Raw genomic sequence first — 13934 nt, 5'->3', positions numbered from 1 at the left:
CAGATGGTTATATGTGTTCCAAGTTCTATGCATGTTACATCTCTGCTCCCCAAGCTGCATTTGCTTTCAAGCATAATTCAAGGTGTTGGTAATAACCTATAAAGCCTTAAACAACATGGTGACATGTTATTTGCAGGACTGCTTCTCCCCTGTTACATCTACTGCCCATCTTATCAGTTCCAGCACGTTACACATCTTGCTTATAAAGAAATGCCATCCGATGGGAACCAGGATAATCTTTTCTGCCGCAGTCCCTCCCTTTTGAATGTCATTCCTCCCATTATCTTAGATTAGTTCCAACTTTGCTTCTCTTTTCCAAAAGGCACTACAACCTGGTTCTGCCTTATATTCCTGGGGATCCTATTATGGTTTGAAGCCTGCCAAGTGACTATATTCAGGATTTTCCCTTGCCTGCTTTTTCTGGGTTTTTTGTTGCTGTAATTTTGATTTTTAAATCAGTTTCTTAACTTAGTTTTAAAGCAGCAGTCACCAACTGGTGGTCTGGGAGAAAATTTTGGTGGTCCTCAGAAAAAATTACATGCAATGAATGCTTGTGTTGCTGCAGAGTCTCCCCCCAGGGTCTTTTTGTGTGGGTCAGAGGGGGACAGAAATTCCGACTTGGGGTTTGCTTTGGCCTCCTTAGGGGGAAGGCTGGAGGGAAGTGCCGCTGGTGCCAAAGAGCCGGAGGACCTTGTTCCAATGGGACTGCATCATGGCCTGGAACTGGCTGACCATCTCAGCCTGCTGAGCCTCCAGGCACCAGTACCTGGACTTGCACTCCTGCAGGTCTTTTCTCTGCTTGGAAAGTCGTCAGTGAAGTGCTTCTGCTGAGCCTCCTTCTTGGTCAGATCCAATCTGAACTGAGCTGTTTTGCCAACTCTTTCTCATGGTGGCTGCTTAGCTCCAACAACTGCTTCCTGTCGGGGTCCTAAGGAGCCCGAGCAGGCAGGTGAGTAGTGGCTGGGAGGGGAGAGGCGAGTAGAGGCTGGCAAGGCATCCCTCGACATGAGTGACATCAAGTTGATCATGCCCAGAGTCACATGATCACCTAGCCATGCCCACCCATTAGGCAGATCATATTAGTGGTCTGTAGGATTTAAAATTGTGAATGTAGTGGTCCCTGAGGTCCAAAAGGTTGGTGACCCCTGTTTTAAAGGGTTTATGGTGCTTTATCAATTTTTGGATTTTGTTTATTCATTTGGCTGTTTTAAATTATGTTGAAAACAGAACCACAAATGTGAGATGGGCAATTGTACAAGTTAAATAAATAAACACATAGAAATAAAATAAATGAAAACTGAAGCTCAGATCTGGTGGATCAACTTCATTCCCTTAGATTTTACTGAAGAACCTGGTTGCTAGTTTATAGAAAAAAGAATCTTTGACTCTTACATTCAGTGCCTTGTGACTGATGAAAATTTGCATTTTGTTGATCTATAGTCATATTTAATCAAGCATAGCATTAACTGAATATGGAAAAATATACATATGTATATGTGGGAGTTATATGGGTTGATGTTTATCAATTGAACTTCTGCTCCAATTACAAGTACTTTTCTTTTCTAATCATTTCATGCTTGCATATGCAGATGATTTGATGTATACAGACTCAGATGCTCTCTCAGAGAAGTTGCTTCTAAAACCTTGTAGCACCTGAGTTTTCCCAACCCACTTAAAAAAAATATACATTTTCTCATACTCAATTTATACAGTTAACACCACGCTTATCCAATTTTGAGCACCTCTTAAGACTTACAGGCACTCACGTTGTTAGAAAGGAATCAGATCATTCAGAAGGATAAAGCTATTTTTAATTTTCTTTTCATTTCATTTGGTGCTTAGAAAGCCTTACCTGACCGACAAGCAATGTCCACGTCTTTTTCAAAATCTGTCTGTAACAATAAGAAATAGAAGTGAAATGAGACAACTGTTAGCAATCATTAGCTGAAGGTCAAGCTAAATGTGGAATGTGACCCAGAGGTGCCCTCCCAGCTCTCAGACTCCATAGCATGTAACACAGTGTACATCACATCATCATTACACAGCACATTGAACCTTCGCTCTTCCAGCCAATGATATAAAACGAAATAACAAGCACAATGATTTATTGAGCGACGACACCATCTTGGGTAATTAAATATTACAGAAGAACAGAAAAGTGTCTGATTTTGTGACAAATACCAAGAAGATACAATACAATACAATAGCAGAGTTGGAAGGTACCTTGGAGGTCTTCTAGTCCAACCCCCTGCCTAGGCAGGAAACCCTATACCATTTCAGACAAATTGCTATCCAACGTCTTCTTAAAGACTTCCAGTGTTGGGGCATTCACCACTTCTGGAGGCAAGCTGTTCCACTGATTAATTGTTCTAACTGTCAGGAAGTTTCTCCTCAGTCCTAAGTTGCTTCTCTCCTTGATTAGTTTCCACCCATTGCTTCTTGTTCTACCCTCAGGTGCCTTGGAGAATAGTTTGACTCCCTCTTCTTCGTGGCAACCCCTAAGATATTGGAACACTGCTATCATGTCTCCCCTAGTCCTTCTTTTCATTAAATTAGACATACCCAGTTCATGCAACCATTCCTCATATGTTTTAGTCTCCAGTCCCGTAATCATCTTTGTTGCTCTTCTCTGCACTCCTTCTAGAGTCTCCACATCTTTTCTACATCATGGTGACCAAAACTGAATGTGGTATTCCAAGTGTGGCCTTACCAAGGCATTATAAAGTGGTGTTAACACTTCACGTGATCTTGATTCTATCCCCTCTGTTGATGCAGCCTAGAACTGTGTTGGCTTTTTTGGTAGCTGCTGCACACTGCTGGCTCATATTTAAATGGTTGTCCACTAGAACTCCAAGATCCCTCTCACATGCTATAGCATCCAGTTCTGACCTCAGTGATCACACTTCCATCTAATATCTCTCTCACTAAAGCTAAACTGCCCATTCCTACTGCATGACCACAGCTAAATGAGACACCATTAAGTTAGTTTAGAACAATATTTCTCAATCTGAAAACTGTCGCTCAAATTCTCAGCCATTGTGAGAATTAATACAAGAATGATTGAATGCTACCAGGAAAATTCCAGATTAGAAAAGACTGATCTTTAGGAAGATTAGTGTCATAGAACTTTTTTTTAAACTACTGAAACCATTGTGCAGGAATTTAAAAATAGTGGTAAGTAGGTGTTTGAAAATAAGGGTATTATTGTTGCTATTACCATAATTGCAGGCTACAACAAATACCATGTGGATAGAGTTCTATTCTTGTAGTAGAAATTTCCCTTGCTTTAATATGCTCCAGAGGTTTCCCCAAATCTCTAGAAATTATCTGAGGAGCATGAAGAAATATTGAGAGTAGAAGGAGAATTCTCACTGCCAGAAGTGTTTATTCCACTCATAGGTGGACAGTATTCGATACAATCTAATGCAATCATGATTTCTTTATTTGTTAAATTTTAACCTACTATTTATTACTAAAACCCAAAGCAGAAATAGAACAAATTAAATTAGTTTATGATTATTATTTTTTACAATAAATTACTTTAAACCATTAAAAGATCTTCAATGCCATGCAACACATAGAAATCTAACATTTGCTTATTATACATCATATATAATTACAAGTACAAAATGCAGAACAGAACTCTTCCATGCATGCTTGGATTTCGGTGGATGCTTAAATTAAAGCTTGGGCATTTGGGATATATTCATGAAACAAGTAAGAAGCTTCAGTCACAAAGGGATGGTGTTCACACATTCCTGGACTGACACAAGAAAAAAGCTTAAAGTGGTAACAACTCCATTGGATGAACTATCTGGCACAGGATGACAGAAAGCTTAGGAAATCTGCTAACCAATTCCTTATTTTACATGGGTATTTATTCAAATATAGTATTGGGGTGTTAATTTACTCATTATTTGTCCAATGTGTTCATTGTACTTAATTTTCCTATCTTCTACAACCCATTGAAAAGACGATTCCCATTTATTTCAGATGTAAGAGATATAGCAAATAAACATTTAGCACCAGTACAGAAATTCATCATTAAAAAAAAAGACTTTCATGTGACGATCCTTTGTCATACTGTAGTTGCACACACAGAAGAATCACCTTTATTAAATTTTCAGATTTGATACTGATCTAGGCTAATTAAGTTTTTCCACATAATAACATTTCATCCACACATTGCATTTCACTGACATAGCACTGCAGGCATAAATACACAAATATTTTTAAATCATGGTTTTATTAACCTCTTCAATGAATGTTTTTTGTTTTTAATCAAATGACTTTTTTTCAGTTCCCTTTCACAGTAACGTCTCAACATGTACTGTAGAAATACTGAGGGGTGGGATTCAGCCCATCCGGACCAGTTCGGGCGAACCTGATGTTAATTTTAATCTGGTTTGCTGAACCAGTAATTACAAGGACCAGTTCCAGAGCCCAGGGGAGGCTGTTTTTGCTCTCCTGAAGACTCAAGGAAAGCCTCTGGAGCCTGGGAATGGTAAAAACAACCCCACCCCCAGCCGCCGCCATGGTGCAGGAAGTTGACTAAGCCACAACCCCATGGCCATGCCCACCCAGCGACCGGCCAGAGAACCAGTTGCTAAAAATTTTCAATTCCACCCCTAGTGAGTTTCTCTGTGATGGGCCCAACCCTCTGGAATGACCTCCCCCCCGATATTAGAACTACCACCGACCTCCGCTCCTTCCGACAGAAGCTTAAGACCCACCTGTTCCAATTAGCTGGCTTAACTGATTTATAGTCCCATTTTAACCTCCTGGCAAACATCTTATTGGGTAGTTTTTAAGGGTATTTTAATGTATTTTAATGTTTATTTGTATTTTAAATTTAAATATTGTACAGTCCACAACCTACCTCCTCCTTTTACCTATTTGTATATTTAAGTATACCCATATTTTGTATTTATACTGTTTTAATATGACTGTACACCGCCCCGAGTCCTGTTTAGGAAAGGGTGCGGTTTATAAATTAAAGTTTATTATTATTTATTATTATTGCATACAGCTTAGTCAAACCAATTTGCCCAATATGGAATGCAGAAGAGTACTGGAGATTATAGAAAGACTAATTTGTTAACTTGTCCCTTGCAACGATTACAATACAATTTCTGAAAGGCACTTTATGAGAACTGCACAATATATATACATACATACATACATACTTCAGAAAAGCTTGAGTTTAAATGAATGGTCACTTTAAAAATCACCTTGTTTTTAGCCCACAGAAACAGCTACATTTTAAGAAAATGGTCCTCTCTCCTTAATGATTATGTAGCTTTTGTACCATTTTGGGAGGTAGGAAAGAAGTATGGGAGAAATGTTCAATTGAACATTTGGCTAAAGTGCTGAATTAGTTTGGTGTGCATGAGTTGTTTCTTTACAGGAAAGTACAAGTAGTCCTTGATGTACAACCATTCAAAGTTACAACAGCACTGAAAAAAGTGATTTATTACTGTTTCACACTTACAACTGTTGCAACATCCCCATTGGGCATATGATCAAAATTTGGATGCTTAGCAATTGGTTCATATTTATGATGGTTACAGTTTTGGGTGGCTTATGAAATTAAAATAAACTAAAACAGTTCAAAAGACAAGAAAATGAATGTCGGGAACTTATAAATTTATGTAATACACATCTATGCATTAAGAAATAAATTAAAAGTAATTATAGTATATACTGTTTTACTTTCTATCTCAATGTTGTAATTACTGAATATATTCATTTTATGATTCTGAATACAGGGCGAGGTGTGAAAGTTTTCCACCACAAGATGGAAACAAAGAGATAGATCAAATTCTTTTTACTGTCATCTAGTGGTCATCAAGAGTTTTGCAGCCAGACATGTTAGCCCCAATGCACACTATGTCTGCAAATAGTAGTCAAAGATAAACATAAACTAACCATGATTTGAGCATGTCCATTAGGAAATGAACTTGATGAATCTGCATTGATTGGATCTTGGCAGTTTCTCAAACGACATCTAAATGCATCTTGAACCTGGCAAGATATAACAGTTATTTAATATACTTAAAAATCATAGACAAATTATTAAAGCTACAGTAAACAACTTCTTGATTCATCATTATTTTCTCATTTCATTTCAAATGATGTTTGTAGTGACATTATGATAATTGTACAAACACAGCAAGCAAATTAAAGCAAATATTAAAATTGGACTAGCACAGGCCTGTGAATAGCTCTTCAGAAGAATGTCCCAGTGAGACTTATTCCCAGGGAAGTAGGAATTGGACTAAAGTCACAGATCTTTTGTTCAGTATGCCAAAGCTATTTTTATGACTTCCTAGATTATAACAATAAATGCATCCAACCTTAATGAGCATAATGGCAAAGGCCACTTAGACAATTAATGGGAAGAAATCCAGCATGTTTCTTTCCATAAATATGGATCCGCATCCTTTCTCTGACAACTCTTAAGTACTAACGGTACTGCCAAAAGTGGCACCAATATAGAAAAACAAATATTATATCACCATAATGGTCTTTTGAGGAAAAAAACTACCTGAGTGATTCTATCTGAAAAAAAAAATATTCAGATAAATTCTAAACAATATATCGTGCCTAGGTCTGCAATGTCACTGATACAAATATCGGAGCCATATTAATTTGTGATGGTCAATCTATAGCACAGATTATCAGGGAGCTATGACAGTAATCTAATCCAGTGTCTAGAGGCTGTAAGGATCTGGATGGAGAGGAACAGGTTAGGGGTAAACCTTAGTATGATGTGTACTTGTGGGTTCAGAAACTAGCTAATTCTGGGATAACACCATCTTTAACAGAAGACAACATTGTGATCCCCCAGAAAGAGCAGGTGTAAAATTTGAGGGTGCTCTTGAACTCACAGCTTCTAGATAGTCTAACAAATTGAAACTATGACCAACAGGCTTTCTGGGTGTGGTTGAGATGCTCCTAATTACCTTTCCATCTTAGCTCTAAATAGAAGCTGTCCACCTAAGAAGCATGCTTGTAGAAAGTGTTTCCTGAGAGTCTCTACTCCTCGTGAATTACAATGAGAGGCAATCAATGAGAAGGAATCTCTGCCAAAGAACCCTCTTTTTATGCTGTCCTATCAGACATAAGATCTGCACCCTCATTCTGGGCATATTTGAAGTTTTTCAAACACCATTCGGGTACCAAGGGCTAAATTGGCAGAGGTACCTTGGTGTATGGTTATTTTTAAGTTCTGAGGATATATAGTATGATGGTTTGTGATCAGAATATTATAAATGTTTAACTTATTAGGAATTGTTAAATATTTCCATTTGTAAAGCGATGGCTTTATTTTGTTTTATGCTGCTGCTGTGAGCCACTTAAGATAATTGAACCAGTGTAAAAGCAACTATGATAAGCAAAACAAATAAAATGTCATTATAGATGGATTTGGGTTTCCTCGCATTGTATTATTTGCCCACTGAAATGCCTTAGTTTCAAATTTCCTCATTTTTCTTTTACTCCAGAAATTTAATCTGCATACTCCATGGCTTTGTTCTGGAGAACAATGCATAATTATTATCTCATTGGGGTTTATTTTTGCTAATTGTGTAACAGATGGAACTACAAGCACTCCAATTGTGTTTACATCCAAATTCCAGAATTCTCAACATCTCTGGATGAATGGCACCAGTTTGAAGAAAACTCACCAGGACGTAATCCTTTGAAAGCTAAAACATGGAGATTCGTGTCTGTTCCACTGACATTCCAGGAAAATATTCTACTTCTCTAGGTTGGACTATGGCTGAAATGGCCACTGTGCAAATCTTTCCTGTCACTTTTAGTGACACACATAGGCAATGTAATTCCATCTCACATGAATTTTGGCAGTAAATTTCAGCCATAAAATGTCATCGACTAGCAGCATCAGTTGAGATGGCAAAGCAAATTTGCTTTATCTCACTTGCAGGAACAGGATCGTTTCTGAGCTGCTTATAACAATAATATATATTCAGCTACAGCCTGATGAAAGAAGGTGCCATCTATGACTAGTCAAATGTACAGAATGATGATCAGGGCTTTTGTTTTCATAGACAAGCTCCGCCCTTCTCACCATCCACTACTAGTGGAGGGAAACAATGATTTTGATCTCCATGCTTGACCAATCTTTTGGAAAGTGGAAAGAAAAAAAGAGCAGAAAGGGCTCCAAAGATCCTGTATAAAAGCTGCACACACAAAAAAATGAGGGCTTTTTGTGGTCTGTAGACTGTGCTTTAATGGCTCATGTACAGTAATATGGATAATAATAATAATAATAATAATAATAATAATAATAATAATAATAATAATAATAATAATAATAATAATAATAATAATAATAATATCCTTTTTTTTCTGGAGTGGTGAGCTAACCAAGGCTGGTCAAAGGCATTGTAAGCGAGTGTGGTTGCCCAAGCTTCTAACTGCAGTTAACAGCCCAGTAATCCCCAAACTGGAAATTAAAATGATGCTGGGGATGGAGGAAGAACATAATTTTGTCTGTCTCTTTATTGGCCTTTTCCCAGATATCAAGATCAAACCGTCTGCCATACTCTGGGTGTTTATAGAAGAATGGAGCATCATCAATTCTGTCTTGAAATTTCTCCCACCCACACTGAGTGAAAATGGGCTAGTCCATCCTATTTGGCCCTTTCTCCCCCCCCCCCCCCCCCACAAATGACATGAAGCTGCCTGATTGTTTCAGAGCCAAACAGGGTAAGAGAGAAAGAGAGAGAGAGAGAGAGATGTTCTGGACGTGCGGATACCAGGGAAGTGGTTTCCCTGGCAACAGTAACCAATTCAAAGCTCCTCTTAAAAGTTGCCTTCTCTCTTCCCATGTCTGTTTGAAAAAAAAAGTCCATGACACTTAAGGTGTGGCAGCACAGGAGGTGCCACAGTTGGATGCTAAGCATAATTTTTTAAAAGAAACAGCAGACAATTAACAGCATCTCCCTTTATCACCAAACTTTAGGATACGACAGGTCAAATTAGGTTTGGAGCATGGAATAGTTAGGCATTTGATTTTTCTCTTTCTTTTGCAGACATGTCACATACATGGTCACAGTTTACACTATATGTATAACTGAAAGAAAATACATGTGAATTTTGGAAGTCTAAGTTCCCTCTAGTATCCAGTTAACAAGGGAACATTCTGGCAAGTTCTTTGTTTAGTGTATCAGGTAAATCAGGAATTCTGATTTTAAGAACATTTTCATTAATTTCCAAATATTCAGCCAAAATTTTAATTGTATTGTGAACTGAAGAAATAATCACATTTAACTATAATTGCTGGTTTATCAGGTATGAACATTCACTTGCATATCATGGTTTAGTTTTGCATAGGAATGTTGTCCCCTTCTCAATAAAGAAATATGATACATTTGAATAAAGGTAGAGGTTTCCCTCGCACATATGTGCTAGTCATTCCCGACTTCTAGGAGGCGATGCTCATCTCCGTTTCAAAGCCAAAGAGTCAGTGCTGTCTGAAGACGTCTCCGTGGTCATATGGCTGGCATGACTAAACGCCAAAGGGGCACGGAAAGCAGTTACCTTTCCATTAAAGGTGGTGCCTATTTTTCTACTTGCATTTTTATATGCTTTCAAACTGCTAGGTTGGCAGAAGCTGGGACAAGTAACGGGAGCTCACTCCGTTTTGTGGCATTAGGGATTCGAACCACCAAACTGCCAACCTTCTGATCAGCAAGTTCAGTGTCTTAGCCACTGAGCCACCACGTCCCTTGATAAATTGAATAGAGATATATAAATTAAAGATTGATAGCTATTTTTCTATTGCATCTCCTGTCACTACCTTTCATTCATTATTTATTAAGTCTGGATAATTTTATTATTGAATTAGTGACCAAACTACCCATTTATTTAAATATAAATGTCTAGCTACCCAATTTTCAATACTGGGTTCACTCTATATTGGATTAGGTCTTGGTTCAAGCTACCTTGGGATGGATTAAATGCAAGCCCCTAGTTATTTTAGATCTCGTTTTCTCATCCACATATTGTTCAAATGATAAGATTACCATCACTACGGAAATCACATCAATACTGTACAGCACCAGCAATATATTCAACCCAGTAACAAATGTCTCTTATTTTATTTTATAGTAACAAATGTCTTTCCAGTCTACTTTTTTGATAGTGGGATATAAAAAACAACAACGGATGTGTGAATGTCCAGATATTATTGCACCACTCCCACTTAGCACAGGCAATGATGGAGTTAGAGAATTGCAATACAGGGAATACAATTATATGGGCATGCAACTTTATGAAATGTATTTTTTCTCTTAGTTGGGTGTTAGGACTGCTAAGCCAATTAGAGAGGGCTCTGAAGAGCAAGAAATAAATAAGGGTATACGGTTTTTGGAATGGAGCTTCGGAAGGAAGACAAAACATGCAAAGAACCTCAACCAAGAGAATTTTCGAAAGCTATAAAGTGATCTCGGGGAAAATCCCGTCATATGACAGGATATCAGGGACAAGAAAGGCGAGTGATTTCCCTTGTGAACTTTAGCCAAAGGATTTAGCTGATTTTTGCAAGGTTATCACAAATGAAGCAGACATATTTCTTCTCCAGATATATAGCTTCAGAAGCAAAGCAATGACATTGTTGGAGATGGCAAGGCAGAGGGTGAGCAGTCTCAATTTGACCTTGCTAGTGCTAGGCTATTCTTTGCTGGAGATAAAATATAGACTGGAAATAGATGGATTGATGTTTTTTTTTTATGCTTTCTGTGTGTTATGTTGTTGCGGTGACAGAACAAAACTGCTGTGATTTTTACTCTAAGATTTGACATTATCTATGACAAGTCATTTGACATTCAGATTTATTGTTTTGCCTGCTAAAGGCAGATTCCGTATCTCACATGAATAAATGACAGGGATGAGAGATGGAGTTCATTATCCTTTAATCCAACAATATAGGCATGTTTTAAAATTTTACTAAAAAAAATGAACTATGGTATATAAATAAAGCACTTTGAAACTTGTGTACCTTTTTAGAGGGGAAAGACACCTAATTAAAGTCCTGAATGTACAAAAGCAGAAATCAGTACATTGGGGAACTCCTTCAAAGCAAAAACACTTTAGTATTCCTCACATTATGAGTTATTTTCCAGATAGAAAGTTACCTAGTGCCAAAGCAGGTGGTGTGGTAGACTTTTTAATTCATGTATATAAATGGTGCATGTTAAATATGGTTAATATAAGATTAAATATGTTGGATCTTACATTTTTTATAGCACCCTTCCACGTGGGCAGGCAAATTGAGAAGCATTCACTATCATCTGCTTCAGATTATTTATGTTAAATAGTGGCAACATTAGTGAGTTTTGACACATAGATGTTTTTCAGATGTTCTGGACTACAATTCCCATAATCTCTGATGGCTCCCATGCAGGCTGTGGCTGACAGAACTATAAATAGGGCAGCAAAAGTTATAAACTTATAGTCACCCAATGGGGATTGGGTTTGAAACCATACATAGAAATTGAAGTTATTTATTATGCTATTCAAAATTTTGAGCCCACTTCGTTTTCTTTGATATGATTGAAAATATAATCTTGGTAGGAACAATAGACAGATTATAGGTCTGACAAATCTATTTCCTTTTTTTTTAAAAAAAACAAGAAATTTAAGTTTATTCATCAGACTCAAAGTTAAAAGGGTAGCAAATGAGATTTTTATATATTTAGAATTCAGAACCTAGGTCAGTGATGGCGAACCTTTTTTGGCTCGCGTGCCACAAGTGGGGGGAGCGCAGGGGGGTCGAGTGCGGGCGTGCCACACCCATAATGCAACGCGCGACCCCCCCAGTGCGCATGCACGCACAACACGCGGACTCCCCCATTTTACATGCTTTTTTCGCCCTCCCCAGGCTCCAGGGGCTTTATAGGAGCCTGGGGAGGGTGAAAGGAGCCTCCCCCGACCCCCCCGGAGGCCCTCCGGAGGCTTCAGGGACCATCTGGAGGCTTCCCTGAAGCCTTCGGAGCGCTTAAAACCACCCTCCGAGCAAACCGGAAGTGACTTCCGGGTTGCTCGGAGGGTCGTTTTAAGCGCTCCGAAGGCGTCAGGGAAGCCTCGGACGGTCCCTGAAGCCTTCGGAACGCTTAAAACCACCCTCCGAGCAAACCGGAAGTGACTTCCGGGTTGCTCGGAGGGTCGTTTTAAGCGTTCCGAAGGCTTCAGGGATGGTCCCTGAAGCCTCCGGGAAGGTGGGGGAGGCTCTTTTCGCCCTCCCCGGGCTCCTATAATGCCTCTGGAGCCTGGGGAAGGCGAAAAATAGCTTTTAAAAAGGTGAACTCAGCTGGCCAGCGCGCACATGCGCGCTGGCCAGCTGACAGGGCAGCGCCTCGTGTGCCCTGACAAATGGCTCTGCGTGCCACTTGTGGCACGCGTGCCATAAGTTTGCCATCACTGACCTAGGTGCTCCTGGTCATATGCTGAACCTAAGAATTAGTTTTCATCAGGTGCAGTTTCTTATACCCTATGGAACCTGATTCATGCATAGGACCCCATAGTTTTCTTTTTATAGTGATCTAATACACTGGCAGGGAAAATATTTATTGATAACCTATTGGGAGTTAGAAATACTTGAGTCTCTATTATCACCCTTCTCCATTTTCTTCCCATTCTATCTTGTGGCTATGTATTTTTTCTTTCTTTCTGTTTATGGAATGGTCTCTCAGGGGACCAAGAAACAGGAAAACCCCAACTATTTTAGCAGAAGCCACACGATAGAATATGTGACTCCTTGAATTGAGAAGCAAAAACAACAACAGCAACAACCCAGTACACTCTTCAAGATGTACTCATGAAAGCAGAAAATGTGATCTAATGTATGTAGGGTCAGCTGGAAATGAACAGAGCCTCTAGAGACGGAGCTGCCCGTTCCTAGCAAAAGCTTGGAAGAGGAAAACCAACCCCTGTTTTCAAATAACCTGCACTGCTTTCAGTGAGGACAACAACACTTTGAGCTACAAGAAGCTGATATGTGTTAGCAGATAAACTACAGGAGGTGCAGCTTTTTTGCTGTCGTAGTTCTGCTATTGCTCATTGTGGATCAACTCAACACTGAGTACAACAAGAGTTATAGTCTTGACCTCTTATGTGTAACCTCTTATGTGGGACTAACTATCATTTCAAGGATAGTTAGATTGGTTGATTGAAGTCAGATGTTTAGGAATAGCACTTATATACCACTTCACAGTGCTTTACAGCCCTCTCTAAGCGGTTTACATATTTCCCTCCCAACAATCTAGGTTCTCATTTTACCAACCTTAGGAAGATGGAAGGCTGAGTCAACCTTGAGCCTGAGTCAAAATCGAACTCCTGGCAGTGAGCAGTGAGTTAACTTGCAATACTGCATTCTAACCACTGTGCTGCCATAGCTCAGGAAGCATTCTGGGTTGTTGTAAAATGTCATAGCAATAGAAGATTTGGAAGACAGGGAAGACCAGGAAGTGATTTCTTACCTCCCTTCGGAGAATGCAGTGAACCATGACAATGACCAACCCTTGCAATGAATCAAATACAGCAAAGAGTATCTGAAATAAAATGGATCGCTTGTCAGTCATTGCCAGAACTGCAGACATCCAAGTGAGAGCCAGGAGAGGTAGAACAACACAGGAACTCCACAGCGATGCCCTAAACAGGGGCAGAGAGGGGAAAAAAACAGTGACAAGAAGATTGTAGGACTATTGAAACAACAACAAAAAAGCCAACTTTAGAGAGACAGGCATATCCAAATATATAAATCTTATTTAAGGATGGCAACATTTTTTAAAATGTGAAAACCCATGACATTATATAGTTATTAGAAAAACTTACATTGTAAAATATTACCCAGCTGAATTATAAGGTGCGGTTGCCATTTTCCCTTTTCCCTTTTTTAAACAATTAAT

At 38.9% G+C, this 13934-nt stretch overlaps 1 protein-coding gene across 4 annotated transcripts in view; it reads right to left on the bottom strand.

Moving 5' to 3' along the window:
• ADGRB3 (adhesion G protein-coupled receptor B3) overlaps nucleotides 1-13934 on the bottom strand; it is a 514089-nt gene that overhangs the window by 31649 nt on the left and 468506 nt on the right. For all 4 annotated transcript variants that reach the window (XR_014174267.1, XM_081940251.1, XM_081940252.1 and 1 more), the window contains 3 exons: nucleotides 13506-13677; nucleotides 5929-6024; nucleotides 1853-1892 (listed from right to left, as the gene is read on the bottom strand). Coding sequence is in view for 3 of the 4 variants with exons in the window: in XM_081940251.1 (XP_081796377.1) it covers nucleotides 1853-1892; nucleotides 5929-6024; nucleotides 13506-13677 (308 nt within the window). In the remaining variant the exon portion in view is untranslated. The remainder of the gene's footprint in view (nucleotides 1-1852; nucleotides 1893-5928; nucleotides 6025-13505; nucleotides 13678-13934) is intronic.

This window comes from Natrix helvetica (genome assembly GCF_964273705.1).
Source record: "Natrix helvetica genome assembly, chromosome: 2".
Lineage (NCBI taxonomy): Eukaryota > Metazoa > Chordata > Lepidosauria > Squamata > Natricidae > Natrix > Natrix helvetica.
This window is presented reverse-complemented; position numbering and strand designations above follow the sequence as displayed.